Source organism: Hypomesus transpacificus, chromosome 20, assembly GCF_021917145.1.
Source record: "Hypomesus transpacificus isolate Combined female chromosome 20, fHypTra1, whole genome shotgun sequence".
Taxonomy (NCBI): Eukaryota; Metazoa; Chordata; class Actinopteri; order Osmeriformes; family Osmeridae; genus Hypomesus; species Hypomesus transpacificus.
This window is the reverse complement of record NC_061079.1, coordinates 3,877,432-3,894,249: the sequence shown is the minus strand read 5'-3', so window position 1 is coordinate 3,894,249 and position 16,818 is coordinate 3,877,432. Positions and strand designations below refer to the sequence as shown.

Here is a 16,818-nt window from a genome sequence, read left to right as displayed (position 1 = left end):
ACAGCAGCAGGCCCGGTGCTGCTCACCTGGACCCAGCGCAGTCCAGCAGGCCCCTTCTGACATTTTGTACATTAAACAGGAAGATGCATTATACTGTGTCAACAATGGGTTTGCTTTGTTATCAAAGATAGATTTTTTATTTGAAATGCAGAAGTTGATGTTTTTGGAAGAAAACGAAATAAAATGTCATCTGTTGCTCAGGTTCTGTTGTTCTCTGGGGGCCATATTTATTGTAGCCTAAGGTTAAACTTTGGTGTCCCTATTTATTAAGGTAATCCTTAGTTACTGGAACAGCTTCCCGTTTGAGGGTGCAGAGAAGCCATCAGGATTTAATTGTATCACAGTCCAATTTATTTCAGCAGTTTCACACCATTAATGATACAAACTTACCATAATATCACCTAAGGACCATACTGTAAGGCAGTATTTACTCTTAACTAATATATATCAACCATCACATAATAATCAACCCATAGCAACCACACAAGCCGAGTTATGCAGAGGTATGCATCAGTGCCCAGCCAATCACACAAGCTGGGTAAGGTCAGCTGTCTGATCCCCACCAATCTACTTGACTTTCCTAGCTGGCATCTCATTGGATAGCACAGGCTCCACCAGGCAGGTAGTCCTGGACATAGGTGGCTACAGCCTTGGAGAGGTAAGTCATGCTCCCAAAGCGGCCACTGGGGGCGCTGTCGTACAACAGTCTGCAGATGCCGTTGGACTGGTCCCTCTCCAAGAGAGACTCCTCTGCTCCTAGGTCCTTCTTCTCAGTGTGTGTTTGTATTGGAGGGTGATGGGGAATGGGGGGGGGGGGGTAATCATTGCTTCAATAAGAGGTTTCCAGTTGATCAAATCATTAAATGTGATATGTTCACACTTCCTACCTGTTCCTGGTAGAACATGTCACTTGCCATGTAGACAATCTTCTCCACGTGGATGATGCTGCCGATGGTCTCCACCTCCAGCTCTGCCAGCAGGGTCAGAACCAAGATGGCCTCCACCAAGAGCTGCCGGTACTCCGGCTGAGGGACCCGGTTCAGAACCGTCTCCACGTGGACCGCAAACTTGATCTCCCCCGGGGTCATCTACGGGTCAACAAGGAAGAGGGAGAAAGAAGGAGAAGATGAAGAGGGGAACAGGGAGGGGAGGAGATGAGGAGGGTGTTGAGGCAGTAGGAGAAGACAAGGAGAAGAGTGGGTCAAGATTTTTTTTAAAGTTTGTAGAGACACAACCCTGAGCTCCAAGTTCAAGTTTACTGTCAAATGCACATAACCGTTATTTGCAATGAAATGCTTTTTAGGCTTCCGCAACCATAGAAACACATGTAGTAGAACACAATGTTGATCATGGGTGAAGGAGATGTTGTGGCCTACCTCACTTGTGGTGGAGGAGGACAGAACCCATCCTTCAATGGACAGACCATGACACTAAAGAAGAAAACCACTATCACTGGAGCTATGGACAACAGTTTTTAAGAACCTATAATAACGCTGAAAGATCAATGAATACATACAAAATATGGTATGAGGTATAGTCATCGAAGGGTTTATAAAATGATTAGACCAACTACATCTATATTCCTATATAACCCCTATACCCCTATATCTGTATCTAGACCATCTGTACCTACATCTAGAAGACCTATATCTATGTCTATACCACCTATATCTAGACCACCTCATCTAGGCCACTTCATCATAACCACTTACATGTACTGCATATCTGGACCCCCTATATCTAGACCAACTATATCTAGGCTACCTATATTTGGAGCTTGTACCTTCTGCAGAATCTTCCAGACCTTCTGGTAGAAGCCCACAGGAACCCTGTTGATGGCCCCGTCAAGGCGCCTCCTCCTCAGCCACTGGCCTTGCCGGCCGTCCTTTGACGGTTTAACAGACGGGCCCTGGAACGACTCGATGGAGGGCTGTCTGTAGCGCTGAGGAGCACATACACACATACACTCACAAACACACTAAACACTTACCCTAAAAGACAAACAAACAAAACCTGCATTGTCTGATATGGGACGGGGGACTCACCCCTGACTCAATGTGTTCTATGTCCAGAGAGTGCACGGATAAGGACTGGAAGAGGAGAACAGGTGAGTGTTAGGGTGAGAGTTGAGTGGATCCAGGGCTAAGGAGAGTAGATTCAGAATTATGGTGAGAGTGAGGGTGGATTCCGGGTTAGGGTGAGTGGACCAGGGTTATGGTGGAATCAGGGTAAGAGTAGATTCAGGGTTAGGGGGAGGGTGGATTCAGAGTAAAGGTGAGTGGATTCAACCAGGACTAGCCTAATGTCCAAACCAACTACCATCTGTCAGCAGTGTGTCCTACCAGGCGTATGTCACTGCTGTGCTTGATAGTGCTTGTCCTGTCGGCTGGTCTCTCTGTCTTGGAGGCCTCAGACTCTTGAATGGCCACTGAGTTGGCACCAGTAGAACGTACTAGAAAACACAGAGCCAATCAACCACAGAGAGGCACATGGTGGTGTCTGTAGTGGTGATCATGGTGTCTGTTGTGGTGATCATGGTGTGTGTAATAGTGATCATGGTGTGTATATTGGTGATCATTGAGTGTGTATTGTTGATCATGGAGGGTGTATTGGTGATCATGGAGTGTGTATTGGTGATCATGGAGTGTGTATTGGTGATCATGGAGGGTGTATTGGTGATCATGGAGTGTGTATTGGTGATCATGGAGGGTGTATTGGTGATCATGGAGTGTGTATTGGTGATCATGGAGGGTGTATTGGTGATCATGGAGGGTGTACCGCTCTTCTGGACTCCAAACTCCTTCCCAGAGAGGATGAGCTGCAGCAGGTTCTTCAGCTCTGAGGGACTCATGTTCATCAGGCTCTCTGTTGCCTCCTCACCTGCGGCACAGACACACAAACATGTACACACACACACACGCACACACACACACACAGTTACACGTAAGTAAGAAACAAATATGTGCAAATGTAGCCTGGACCAAAATCCTGGTTAACAAATAAATATTGTATATCGTTTAAAATGTATAGAAATGTGTAGTTGTGTTACTTATAACTAAGCTAGATAAATGCAAAAGAATACAAGGTCATGGCCAGTTGGCCAATGAGAATAAAATAGGAAGTCCCGCCTCTGCTGACTCAATAGAAGCAGGAAAAACAGCAGAGAAGATACAAGTGCAAATCGCGGAGAAGAGCAGTGCAATTCAATGAACGTGCGAATACAAAAAAAAGAAACAGGGCTCTCAAGTCTCACACATTCGCCATTTGTCACGCTCTCATGCAACACCTTGTATTTCTCACGCATTTCAACCATTTCTCCCACTGAAAAGTAAGGGCTAACTTTTCCCGCTATATACAATGAATGGACAAGGCGCAGGCATACTGAGAGGATAGTTATACAGAGTTAAATGCCAATCAGAAAACAGCACCAGCCCCTGGACTGACCCATCCCCAGGTACTGACCTGGGCAGCTCAGTAGTTGGGTCAATACTTGAGCATGTGAACAGGTGGGTACCTGAGCAGTTGAGAGACTGGGCCAGCTCGGTAGCCATGACCTGGATGATGAGTCCTATCCGGAGCCGGAACATCTCAGAGAACAGGCCTGGCTGGGTCCGGATGATCATGGCCAGGAACACCATGATCTCCTGCAAACGCACACAGGTGTGGAGGGTGAGGGTGTGGAGGATGTGGAGAGTGAGGGTTTGGTGTCTACCTTGGGGAGCAAGGTGAGGAAGGTGAGGGTGTGAAGGGTGCGTCGTCTACCTGGGTGAGAACAGCGATGGTGAGGTTGTTCTCGCTGGCCGTGTCAATCAGCTTGGCCAGCTGGTCCGGAGGTATGGGGCTGAAACCAACACAGGAGGATATTGAGTGTGTTCTGGTCTGTTCCGGGCGGAGTGTGTGTGTGTGAGTCTGGGTGTGTTGGTATGTGTGTGTGTGTGAGTATATATGTGTGTTTGTGTGTGTGTCAGAGCTGGTAGAACTCACGCAGAGATGGTTTTCTCTCGTGGTTCTGGAGGTAGACCCACGGTCAGGTGCTTCTGGTGAGCCAGCAGGTCAGAACAGGCCTGGCATGACAACAACAATAAATAAATGAATATATTTTTTATAAACAAAATACATTTACATCTAAAGATGGTCAATGCACACTAATAAAGTGTGTGTGTGTGAGCGAGTGAGTGTCTGTGAGTGTGTGCGTGTGACTGTGTGTGTGTGCGCATTTGTGTGTGTGTGTGTACCTCGTCCAGCTCCTCCACCTTCATGCGCAGCATCCCAGACACCATGCGGATGAGGCCCCAGTGCTTCAGTGCTCCCGCCTGGCTGTATAGCTGACTCAGCAAATGCCTCACTGTGGAGCCCTTACCATGCAGCCTGGTGTCCCAGTCCATACCCCTGATACACACACACACACCACGCACACAGACACCATACACAAACACACACACACCATACACACACACCATGCACACGCCATACACACACACCATACATACCAACTAGGTGAGTTGTGCGCCATCTGGATTGGTCCATGTATGTGTGTGTGTGGTGTGTGTGTATGTGTGTGTAGGCATGTGTGGTGTGTGTGTGTGTGTAAATACTTGTCCTTGTAGAAGATGTAGAGTATGTCGGCCTGGTCCTGCAGGTTCTGGCAGGTTCTCAACATCTGGACCAGAGCCTGGTGGTCCACACCCCCGGACACGTCCCTGGGCAGGGAGATGGAGGCCTGGACGCTGGAGCGCTTGAGCACACATGCAACTTTATTAACACAACGCTGGGGCACACACAGACAGATGTGTGTACAGACAGGCGAACAAACATATGAACAGACAGACAGCAATGCAGACTGACAGGTGTACGATACCTGAGAGTCCAGCAGGTGCAGGCTGGGCTGGGGGCCACGAAAGAGCTTGGTGGGCAGGTACATCTGCACATCTTGGGGTCAGAGGTCACACAGAGAGACAGCTCAGCTGCAGATGGAGCTAGTCTTACAGAGCTTCAGATATGGGTGCACAGACAGTTACTGATAGAGTTACAGAGCTACAGACAGAGAAAAAGAGTTACAGATGCAGTTACACACGGTTACAGAGCTAAAGAAAGAGCTGCATATATAGTTACAGAAAGAACCACAGACATAGCAGCACATTGTTAAAGACAAAGCTACAGACAGAGTTACAGACAGAGCAGGACAGTCATAGACAGAGCTACAAAACAGAGTATTATAGGGTTACAAAGTCACGTATATAGTTACAGACATAGTTACAGGCAGCTACATACATAGTTCCAGAGCTAGAGACAGAGCTACAGACGGCGCAGTACAGGTCCAGAGCTACAGACAGATCAGTACAGTTGCAGAGCTCGAGCAGCACAGGCAGACATCCAGACAGGAGGGGCCCCTACTGTGGATGTCGAGCTGGCGGGCCTTGTGCACCAGGGACACCATCTCCAGGGTCTTGTTGGCGGCGGCGCGGAAGCGGTTCAGGCCTCCCTCGTACTTGCTGATCTTCTGGGTTTCCTCTGGTACGGCCAGCAGCTGGTCCAGGTACTGGGCCAGGTCATCCACCTCTGGGACAAAGAGGCATTGTGACACACACACACGCACAGACCCACGCACACACTCATGCTACATACATGACACACGTGCTCACACACATACTCTTACACACAAATGCAGTCAGACCCACACACACACACACACTCACACACAGGTGCTCACCACAGTCCATGAACGTGAGGTGGGCACAGCTGGATGTACACAGGACCTGTGACATCTTGCCTGTCTGGACCCTGCAGGACAGCAACAACACAAACACAGTAAAGACACCTATACAGTATATGTCTACCTGGCTCTCTCTACACACCGACACATACAGTGCCCTCCAAAAGTATTGGAACAGTGAGGCCAATTCCTTTATTTTTGCTGTAGACTGAAAACATTTGGGCTTGACATCAAACGATGAATGTGAAACCAGAGATCAACGTTTCAGCTTTTATTTCCAGGTATTTACATCAGGATCTGATGCACAAATTAGAAAATATCACCTTTTTGTTCGAACCCACCCATTTGTCACGTGAGCAAAAGTATTGGAACATATGACTGACAGGTGTGTTTTGTTGCCCAGGTGTGTCCTATTACATACATTATTCAATCAATAAATACCACTGAATGTCTACACTCAGGTTCAGATTGGGTAAGATAGGTTTTGTCTATGCAGACTGTATTCAGAGGTGAAAACAACATGAAAACCGGAGCGCTGTCTTTGGGTGAAAAACAAGCAATTGTGAGTCTTAGAGAAGATGGAAAATCAATCAGAGCCATTGCAGAAACATTGGCCATAGCCAGTACAACCATTTGGAATGTCCTGAAGAAGAAGAAAACTACTGGTGTACTAAGTAACAGACGTCGAACAGGTAGACCAAGGAAAACATCAGCAGTTGATGACAGAAACATTGTGAGAGCTGTAAAGAAAGACCCTAAAACAACTGTTAGTGAGATCAGCAACAACCTCCAGATGGCAGGAGTGAAGGTATCACTATCTACTGTTCGCAGAAGACTTCATGAACAAAAGTACAAGGGCTACACCAGAAGATGCAAACCACTCATTAGCAAGAAGAATAGGAAGGCCAGGCTGGAATTTGCCAAAAAGTACAGAGATGAACCTCAAAAATTCTGGGACAAAGTTTTATGGACTGATGAGACAAAGATTAACTTTTACCAAAGTGATGGAAAGGCTAAAGTTTGGAGAAAGAAAGGAACTGCTCATGATCCCAAACACACAAGCTCATCTGTGAAACACGGTGGAGGTAATGTCATGGCTTGGGCTTGCATGGCTTCTTCTAGGACGGGCTCATTAATCTTCATTGAGGATGTAACACATGATGGCAGCAGCAAAATGAACTCGGAAGTCTACAGAAACATTTTGTCTGCCAATCTAAGGAAAGATGCAACCAAACTGATTGGCAGAGCCTTCATCATGCAGCAAGATAACGACCCAAAACACACTGCCAAAACAACAAAGGAGTTCATCAGGGGCAAGAAATGGAAGGTATTAGACTGGCCAAGTCAATCTCCAGACTTAAACCCTATAGAGCATGCATTTTACCTGCTTAAGAGGAGACTGAAGGGAGGAACCCCACAAAACAAACAACAACTGAAAGAGGCTGCAGTGAAAGCCTGGGAAAGCATCAAAAAGGAAGAATGCAAAAGTTTGGTGACGTCAATGGGTCACAGACTTGCTGCAGTTATTGAAAGCAAAGGATTTGCAACTAAATATTAAGTCTTATTCACTTAAATATGTTTTAAGTATATCTGTTCCAATACTTTTGCTCACATGACAAATGGGTGGATTCAAACAAAATGTGATATTTTCTTAGTTGTGCATCAGATCCTGATGTAAATACCTGGAAATAAAAGCTGAAACGTTGATCTCTGGTCTCACGTTCATTATTTGATGTCAAGCCCAAATGTTTTCAGTCTACAGCAAAAATAAAGGAATTCGCCTCACTGTTCCAATACTTTTGGAGGGCACTGTACATTATAAGTGGTTCTTCTCTATGTAGTGGTTATACACATTCTGTGTACATATTTATGAGTACCTGGCTCCTCCATAGTATCCGTCCTGCAGCTTCTTTAGGGTGGCCAGGACAGCAGGGTCCACTTCTTTCTCGTCGTCAGCTGAAGGAGCATTCCATAGTGATTACTAGGCTCTTACTGAGCATGCTCTGTGAGAGGAGGGACTGAGCATGCTCTGTGAGAGGAGGGACTGAGCATGCTCTGTGAGAAGGGGGAAGGGTCTTACTGAGCATGCTCCATAGGAGGAGCAAAAGTCTCACTGAGCATGCTCTGTGAGAAGGGGGAAGGACCTTACTGAGCATGCTCTGTAAGAAGGGGGAAGGACCTTACTGAGCATGCTCTGTGAGAAGGGGGAAGGACCTTACTGAGCATGCTCTGTGAGAAGGGGGAAGGACCTTACTGAGCATGCTCTGTGAGAAGGACCTTACTGAGCATGCTCTGTGAGACAGGGAAAAGACTCACTGAGCATGCTCTGTAAAACGGGGAAGGACACGGTGGGCCTGCCGGTCATCCTCCAGCGGGAGCAGAGGTAGGACAGGTCCGTGCGCAACATCTCCACGATCATGTTGTTGTCCATTGCCAGGTAGAACTTCTGGTGGTCAAAGAACTACGCACACACAAACACATTCAGGGGTCTGTAGTGTGTGTAGTATGCGTGTAGTGTATAGGGTGTATAGTGTGTCTCTAGTGTGTGTTCACTGGGATTCAGCACATACCTGTGGTGTGAAGGAGAACACTGTGTCTCTGATGAGGTAGAACTTGGAGGTTCCTAGCACCCCGATACGACGATATGGTCTCCCGGTCAACCCCAACCGCTGGTTGCGACCTGCAGCATCATAACACATAGCTTCTATGGCAACTACCGGCCTGACCTTGCCCACACAGCTAATATGGCAACCTGCTTGGCTGTGCTTGATGTACAGGCTCTGGATGTCGCCCACATGTTACACACCTAGCCGGGCATAGATGTGACTCAGCACTCTGGAGGGCTGAACTCTGATTGGGTGGATGTCCTCCAGCGTCTCAGAATCAATGCCGTGGTGTTGAAGCAGCTGCTTGATCTCCTCTGTCTCTGCTAGGATTATCACTACACACATACACACACACACACACGTGAACGCACACACACGCACACACACACATTCACACACATACCAACACATAAACACACGCACCACACACACCAGCCAGGTTACTGAGTCACCACACCAGGTGAACTGTTGTCCTCCCCTGTTGGTCAGCCGTGGTGCTGCCTACCTTGCACCACGACATCAGGCTTGGGGATGGTGGAGAAGCGGCGATTAAGCGGGTCGATTTCCCCCGGAGCCAGGAAGCCCTGGTGGAGAAGAATAGGACCGCTTATCATCACCATAACAATAATGATTATATTTTCAATGAGTTGATGTTTTTATTCAAGGTGATGTACAGACAGTCCGTGCAGTACCCACCTCGTCCAACAGGGAGCCCAGCACGTAGAGAGACTGAGCCCACTTCAGAGGACACTGGCCCTGGGCAACTCGCTCCACAGAGTGTGGCTTCACATACTCCTCATCCACCTGCAGGGAACAGGGTCAGGGTTGGGGTCAGGGGTCAGGATCAGAATCAGGGTCAGGGTGTGTGACCTTGTCAGGGGTCAGGGTCAGAGTTGGGTTCGGGGTTAGGGTTGGGGTCAGGGTCAAGGTGTGTGATCTTGTCAGGGGTCAGGGTCAGAGTTGGGTTCGGGGTTAGGGTTGGGTTCAGGGTGTGTGACCTTGTCAGGGGGTCAAGGGTCAGAGTTGGGTTCAGGGTTAGGGTTGGGGTCAGGGTCAAGGTGTGTGACCATGTCAAGGGTCAGAGTTGGGTTCGGGGTTAGGGTTGGGGTCAGGGTCAAGGTGTGTGACCATGTCAGGGGTCAAGGGTCAAGGGTCAGTGAGTGTGACCTTGTCAGGAGGGACGCTGTAGAGCTCCGGCACTAGACGGATCCCGTCCTTCTGTTTAATCATGATAGCCTCTAACGCCTCTCGGTACTCCTGCACCTGGAGAGACACGGGAGAAGTCACACACACACATACACACACAAACATACACACACACATTGATTCACACGTACACACTGACACCCACACACCCACATGCACACGCCCACAGGCACACACACACCTACCTGCTCAGGGCACTTGGTGAAGATGCCGTCAAGGATGAGGTAGGTCCAGAACAGAGGCCATTCACACTCTATGTTCTCAAACAGCTTCAGCTCTGATGACTCATAGTAGAGACGGGTGGAGTCCTGTGGAGGCGGGGGGGGGGGGGGGGGGGGGGGGGGGGGGGGGGGGTAGGTTGTTTTGTATAACATACAGTAATAGGGGTGGGGGGTACGTATGTATATGTAGGTTTTTCTATATATTTGCCAATCAACCAGAACTATGCTCCTTGGTCTGATGGACAAGCAGTAAACTGGACAGGGGTTACTATTTGCTTCTGGTCCTGCCTATTGACAATGAGCTGTACCGCCATCAGAGTTGCTGGAAAGTCTCTTCATTCTGGTGCCTTGAGAGGCTTTACTGTGTGTTAGGCCACCTCAAAGCACCTGGTCAAAGAGCAAGAGCAGCCTGAGCCCGTCTTGGATAATCGTCATGGCTTAGTTGGTCAAAGTGCCTGTTTAGTAAACAGATGATCCTGAGTTCAAATCTCAGCATTGCCTTTGTTTTGGGCAAGTGTCGTCTTAATTTTGCATTCCGTGTGCTAAAAAAAGAGAGCTCTAACTGCTTCCTCGACATGAGACACACCATGAACTCATTTCGCCCGAACAGGGACTTGAACCCTGGACCCTCAGATTAAAAGTCTGATGCTCTACCGACTGAGCTATCCGGGCTCATGCTACAAAGACTTTCTCAAAGAAATCTGTGGAAGGTAGACAAAGGTTGTGTACCACAAGTCAAGCCGACTAATTTGAACACACATAGCTCACACAGGGACTTGAACCCTGGACTTTCGGATCAAAAACTTGGTTTGTTTTCTCAAAGTAAGGCATGCAACAGAAACAAAATTGGCGTATGTCATCCTAATATGCTGGAATTGTGGTGATTTTACTCTATGGGATCAATCAGAGATTAATTACAGTTCAATAAGAATGTTCAAAGATGACACATATAAAAATTGTATAACTTTGCATTAAGTTACGTAAATTAATTACAAAGCAAACACTACAAAACGATGGTACCTAGAGAGAGAGAGAGCGAGAGAGAGAGAGAGAGCAGTTAGCGACGAGGTTTGAAAAGCCCAAACAAGGATTTGAACCTTGGATCCCCAGATTAAAAGTCTGATGATGTCAGGGTTGAAGACGTAAACGTCACACTGATAAAGCATTGGGGGCTTTGTGGGCGCAATGGATAGTGCATTGGACTTCTAGGCAGGAAGAAAAAAATAAACATTCAAAGGTTGTGGGTTTGGGTTCCATCAGAGTCACCAGGGAAGAAGAGAACAATATTTGCTTCTGGTGTGGATCCTGGCTGTGTGACAATGAGCTGAACCACAATCAGAGTTGAAGAAGCTGGAAAAGCTCTTCATTCTGGCACCTTGAGAGGCTTTGTCGCATGTTGGGCATAACTTTCTAAGGTGTCTTTCAAAGACCCACCTCAAAGCACCTACTCAAAGAGATAAGAAGAGTGTGAGCCCACCTTCTAACATCATATAAGGTGCCGTGGCTTAGTTGGTTAAAGCGCCTGTCTAGTAAACAGGAGATCCTGAGTTCAAATCTCTGCGGTGCCTTTTATTGGGGCGCAGGTGACGGCTTAATTTTGAGTTGTGTGTCAGTTTAAAGCTCACAACTATTGCGCAAGTCCACGTTAAAGGATTACGTTAGGTTGCATTGTTCGTGCCCCTCCATTAGGAAAAACATGTCTTTTTTTCAGAGAACACTGATTGTGTTGTGGATGCGTTAACTGTTTTACCGAACTCACAAAATCAAGCTTTATTGCTTCCTCAAAGTGAGGAATGCATTCAGCTCACTTCGCCCGAACAGTGACTTGAACCCTGGACCCTCAGATTAAAAGTCTGATGCTCTACCGACTGAGCTATCCGGGCTACTGCATCCAATGTATTTTCAAAGAGATTTGTACAAGGTAGACAAAGGTTGGGTATCACAAATCACACTGAGTGCTTTGAACACACATAGCTCACACAGGGGCTTGAATGCTTGACCCTCAGATTAAAAACTCTGTTTTCTAAAAGTAAGGCATGCCACAGAGACAAAGTTGGCCTATGTCATCCCACGCTGCAATATATATAGTATTACCAAAATATCCTGGAATTGTGGTGATTTTACTCTATGGGATCAATCAGAGTTTAATTACAGTTGAATAAGAATGTTTAAAGATAACAAATGGGTCAGACTGTGTGGGTCAGACCATGTGACTCACCTCTTTGGGCGTTTTGTGTCCGTCTCGCAGAAAACGGCAACATCCATACCTCCCCTGACAGACAGACAGACAGACAGACAGGAGGTGAATGGAGACAGATATCTCCAGAGTTGTAACAGCGTGGCTCTTCCACCCCCCCAGCCCAGTGACAGAGCAGGCCCACCTGCAACTTGGAGATGATCTCCTCCTTGGTGAGGGTGACAATGCCGAGGTCTTCCACAGCGAAGGCAGGGTAGGAGATGATGGACAGCACGCCGGCGTCGACCTCCTTGGATGTGGAGGCGCGGGGCAACATGGAGCTGAGGATGGACTGGAGGGAGGGGTCTGTGTGAGCGGGTGTGCCCTTGTGTGTGTGTCTGTGTGTCTGTGTGTGTGTGTCTGTGTGTCTGTGTGTGTGTGTACCTGGCAGTGCTGTATGTCGTCCGCTAGGGCGTGGACCACTGACTCCGGACCCCCTTTCGCTCCAAACAGGTTCAGACCATCCAGGGCCTCCAGTGCGGCCTGAACACACAAACACACATACACACACAACCATATTTAAAGACTGTATATACCGTCACACATACACATGTGTATGTCGCACACTCATGTATAAAACTTTAAACAGCTGTTGGCTGGCCTAACTTGGCTCTGCTTTTGGCTAGTTTACCTTGGCCATGCCGATGGAGCTGACGTTGATCTCAGGAATGCCCTGGTTGGTTTTGTCGCCTCGCTCCCACATGCCAAAGTCCTGTGAAAATAACATTAACAAAACTAAAACAACGACTGTGACCAAAACAATAGCAAGTTTTCTTTGAGGGTTTATGGGATCCATGCTACAGTATCACTTTATGTATGACGTGAGTTACTCACTGCTACTTTATAAGCTGCCTCGATGTAAAACATGAGGTTCTGGATGATGTCCACCTCATCACGAGTATACACAATATGGAGTCCTGCAAACACAAGTACAAAACACACACTGAGGAGGAGAGGCGTGGAGAAGACTAGAAAAAATGAGAGAAGAGCAGTGAACAAAAGAGAGGGGAGAGGGGAGGAACAGAGAAGAGCAAAGAGCATAGGAGAGAGGAGAAGAGAGGAAAAGGGAGGAGAAGGGAGGAGAAGAAAACGGAGGAGAAGAGAAGAGAGGAAAAGGGAGGAGAAGGGGGAAGAAAAGAAGGGAGGAGAGGAGAAGAGAGGAGAAGGGAGGAGAAGGGAGGAGAAGAGAACGGAGGAGAAGAGAAGAGAGGAAAAGCGAGGAAAAGGGAGGAGAAGGGAGGAGAAGAGGACGGAGGAGAAGAGAAGGGAGGAAAAGGGAGGAGAAGGGAGGAGAGGAGAAGGGAGGAGAATTGAAGGGAGGAGATGGGAGGAGAGAGAGGGTTGTACCTGAGGCGGTCATCTGAGCCAGGAAGAGCAGGAAGATGGAGGTGGCGTCGACCTGCAGGTGTCCCCAGTCGTCGTCCCCCACCACTGAAGCGCAGGTCTGGGAGCTGAACTTGGCGTGCAGGCAGTCCCCCACGCTCTTACTGTACTTGAACTTCTCCACCTTCTCAATCTGAACAGGATGAACCTCTCGTCAGCCCAGTGCTGTCTATATGTCTATGTATCTATGTACCTATATGTATCTATCATTTTATCTATCTGGCTGTTGGTAAGGTAAGGTTCCTCTATGGTCATGCAAAAATGATTAACAATGCGTTCCTCCAAGGCCATATTTGACTTGCAATCCCTCCCTGCGACACAAGAATGACAGGAAGTGATGTCATACCTGTCTCATCATACACTGCAGCAGACTTCTCATCAGCTTGACCACATTCTGGAGAGAGGAGGAGGGAGAGAGGGAGGGGAGAGGATAACTAACTTATACAGATGCACTATAGAGCATACTGACTGGTTGCATCACAGTGTGGTATGGGAGCTGCACAGACAGGGACCGCAAGGCCCTACGTAGTGTGGTCAGGTCTTCTGAGTTCATCATCGGCAGGAAGCTCCCAGCCCTACAGGACACCTACCACACACACACACAATGCCTCAGGAAAGCTGGCAGGAACCTAAGAGACTGTTACCACCCATCCTTCAGTCTTTTTAGCCCGTTGTCTTCTGGCAGGCGATACTGCATCATTCGGTCTCGCACACGCTGACTGGACAACAGTTTCTTTCCAAGGGCCATCAGGCTTCTGAATGGACATTGATATGGACAGTGATAGACTTCTCAGTAGTCACTTTACACGCTGTCACTTTCAGCTACTGGTTGCACTAACAGCAATATTGCACTGTACTTCACTTGTCTTAGGTTAGTGTAGGTTATTAAGGTTAGTATAGGTTATTTTTGTGAATTAGAGGTTTAATATACTGTATTTAATATTGTATGTTATGTGTATATTAGGAGGTTTACTATATTTGAGCTTATTATAGATGTAATCTATGTTCTGTGTACTTATATGTTATATTATGCCAGGTTTCTTTGCGTCGTCTTGTCCTAAGAAAGTCAGTGCCCAGTCTGACCCTGTGTTGTTCTGTGCATCTGACAATAAAAGACTTGAACTTGAACTAGGATGGATTGAGAGAGGGAGGGATATATAGAAAGGAAAGGGGTACAGAGAGAGAGAGAGCAACAGAAGAAAAAGAGGTAATGAATATGAATGGATGGGGCATAGTACACAGACAGCAGGTATGACCCATAACCTTCTCTCTTCCATATGTCATTTGGATCAGTGAAACCTGATCTACGTTACCCCATGGCATTTATACCCACATACACACACACATACACACAGATACACCCACACATATTAACTAGTTAGCTCGTTAACTAAACATGACACTCATCAACAGATGTCAGATGTAAAAAATGGCAACAGAAACACCCCTTACCTGCTCCAGCCCCAAACATTTACCTGCTCCAGCCCCCAGGGTTAGGGGACCTGCTCTAACCCCCCAGCCCCCAGGGTTAGGGTACCTGCTCCAGCCCCCCAGCCCCCAGGGTTAGGGGACCCGCTCTAACCCCCCAGCCCCCAGGGTTAGGGTACCTGCTCCAGCCCCCCAGCCCCCAGGGTTAGGGGACCCGCTCTAACCCCCCAGCCCACAGGGTTAGGGTACCTGCTCTAACCCCCCAGCCCCCAGGGTTAGGGTACCTGCTCCAGCCCCCCAGCCCCCAGGGTTAGGGTACCTGCTCTAACCCCCCAGCCCCCAGGGTTAGGGTACCTGCTCCAGCCCCCCAGCCCCCAGGGTTAGGTACCTGCTCTAACCCCCCAGGGTTAGGGTACCTGCTCCAGCCCCCCAGCCCCCAGGGTTAGGGTCCCTGCTCTAACCCCCCAGGGTTAGGGTACCTGCTCTAACCCCCCAGCCCCCAGGGTTAGGGTACCTGCTCCAGCCCCCAGGGTTAGGGTACCTGCTCCAGCCCCCCAGGGTTAGGGGACCCGCTCTAACCCCCCAGCCCCCAGGGTTAGGGTACCTGCTCCAGCCCCCAGGGTTAGAGTACCTGCTCCAGCCCCCAGGGTTAGGGTACCTGCTCTAACCCCCCAGCCCCCAGGGTTAGGGTACCTGCTCCAGCCGCCAGGGTTAGAGTACCTGCTCCAGCTCGTAGGCCTTTGCCTTGTCCTCGTCCCGGTCAGCAGTCTTCCTGTAGGCCAGGCTGAGCCCCCAGACAGACAGGATGCTGTAGACGTTGTCCCTCACCCACGCATGGGGTGAATCCGCTGTCTTCGGCAACAGCCCCGTCACTGGGTCCTGCCCAATAGCAACAACAATACTTAGCAGGCCTCTGCAGGTTATCTTTGAGGTCCACGCACCACTGCACTCACGATATCCTTTGGTGTTGCACTTATGATGCAACATTGTTTTTGCTGGATTGTACAGTTTAATGATGTAGTTGAGATGTTAATGTGGGACTGAAGTTGTGGCATTGTGTTTGGTAGCTGAGATGTGGTTACTTTGCAATGTGGCAAGTAAATACAGATTGTTCCTTGACTCTGACCTATGAAATAATGTTAAAACAATATTAAGATTATTAGATTATAATAAGAATAACTTGCGGTACTTTTTGCAGTACTTTTTATATGCACTAACTGTATGTTGCTTTGCATAAAAGTGCATGGCAAATGAATGAAACGTAAAGTAAAGTAAAATGTAACAGCAAAAACAACATCAGAAACATGTTGGCAGGTAGGCTGAAAGGGTTAGGACATCTCTCTGATTTTCCCTCTTCCTGTCTCTTCCTTCCTCTCATTTCTCTCTCAGTTTCTCTCTCTTTTATCTCTCTTCCTACCTCATCTCTCTTTTTCTGTCTTAATACCTCATCTCTGTCTCTCTCTCACCCTTTTCAATCTCTTCCTCATTTCTTTCTTCCTGTCCCCACTCCTTTACTCTCTCATATTTCTCTTTTTCAACCTATCTCTCATCTCTCTTTCTCACCTCTCTGTCTCTCTCTCTCACCTGGTGACACAGGATAGTCTTCTGTACCATGCGGGCATAGTTGTCCAACTTCACCCCAGAGTTGCTGCGACTCCTCATGTCTGCTAGTTGTCTTTAACGGTCTTCAGACTGACTGACTGCTACTCCAATCGTCTTCAGACTGCCTCTGCTCCAGTCTTGGACTCTGCTCAGACGGCTTGTGCTGCAGCCAGAACATGAGACCCGGCAAATGTCAGGGTGGAGGAAGGAACATCCCCAGGGTATCTGTTTACAGGGTTAGAGAGCCGGGGGGCTCGGGGGATGGGGGGGCAACAGGCTTCTACTTCCCCCTAAAAAACTGCAGGGTTCTGCTGGCATTGGAGATACAGAGTGCTACGCTTTTCCATCCCTGAGTCTTTGCCAGAAAGCTGCAAGTTCAGGTAAAAAGTAACTATTCAGCCCCTGCTTTGGATTGTATCTGAC

The 16,818-nt window shown here is 48.1% G+C and overlaps 1 protein-coding gene and 3 non-coding genes across 4 annotated transcripts; 1 reads left to right on the top strand and 3 right to left on the bottom strand.

Annotated features, from left to right (window-relative positions):
- LOC124482824 (phosphorylase b kinase regulatory subunit alpha, skeletal muscle isoform-like) lies at nt 1–16,536 on the bottom strand. The gene is made up of 32 exons (XM_047043369.1): nt 16,378–16,536; nt 15,514–15,672; nt 13,712–13,759; nt 13,330–13,498; nt 12,817–12,899; nt 12,614–12,694; nt 12,367–12,465; nt 12,128–12,274; nt 11,965–12,018; nt 9,711–9,833; nt 9,487–9,582; nt 9,016–9,123; nt 8,825–8,903; nt 8,520–8,654; nt 8,284–8,393; nt 8,030–8,174; nt 7,591–7,669; nt 5,711–5,781; nt 5,395–5,559; nt 4,859–4,929; nt 4,596–4,735; nt 4,236–4,389; nt 3,985–4,064; nt 3,763–3,841; nt 3,515–3,644; nt 2,779–2,880; nt 2,343–2,452; nt 2,046–2,090; nt 1,784–1,942; nt 1,377–1,430; nt 888–1,088; nt 1–766 (listed from the first exon to the last, which is right to left on the bottom strand). The coding sequence occupies exons 1-32, from the start codon at nt 16,453–16,455 to the stop codon at nt 593–595; spliced, it is 3,528 nt and encodes a 1,175-aa protein (XP_046899325.1). The 5' UTR covers nt 16,456–16,536; the 3' UTR covers nt 1–592.
- On the bottom strand, nt 10,346–10,418 carry trnak-uuu. The gene has a single exon. It is a non-coding gene; the product is annotated as a tRNA-Lys (tRNA).
- Nucleotides 11,241–11,314, top strand: trnat-agu. Its single transcript has one exon. It is a non-coding gene; the product is annotated as a tRNA-Thr (tRNA).
- Nucleotides 11,557–11,629, bottom strand: trnak-uuu. The gene has a single exon. It is a non-coding gene; the product is annotated as a tRNA-Lys (tRNA).
- Nucleotides 16,537–16,818: the final 282 nt, after the last annotated feature.

What these genes read in the sequence shown, in the direction of transcription:
- LOC124482824 (XM_047043369.1), bottom strand. Translation starts at nt 16,455, where the DNA reads ATGAGGAGTCGCAGCAACTCTGGGGTGAAGTTGGACAACTATGCCCGC. An exon ending in CCATCGCTGTTCTCACCCAG is followed by an intron (nt 3,645 to 3,762) that starts GTAGACGACGCA and finishes GTGCGTTTGCAG; the next exon opens with GAGATCATGGTGTTCCTGGC. An exon ending in CCAGTCTCTCAACTGCTCAG is followed by an intron (nt 2,881 to 3,514) that starts GTACCCACCTGT and finishes TCTGTGCCGCAG; the next exon opens with GTGAGGAGGCAACAGAGAGC.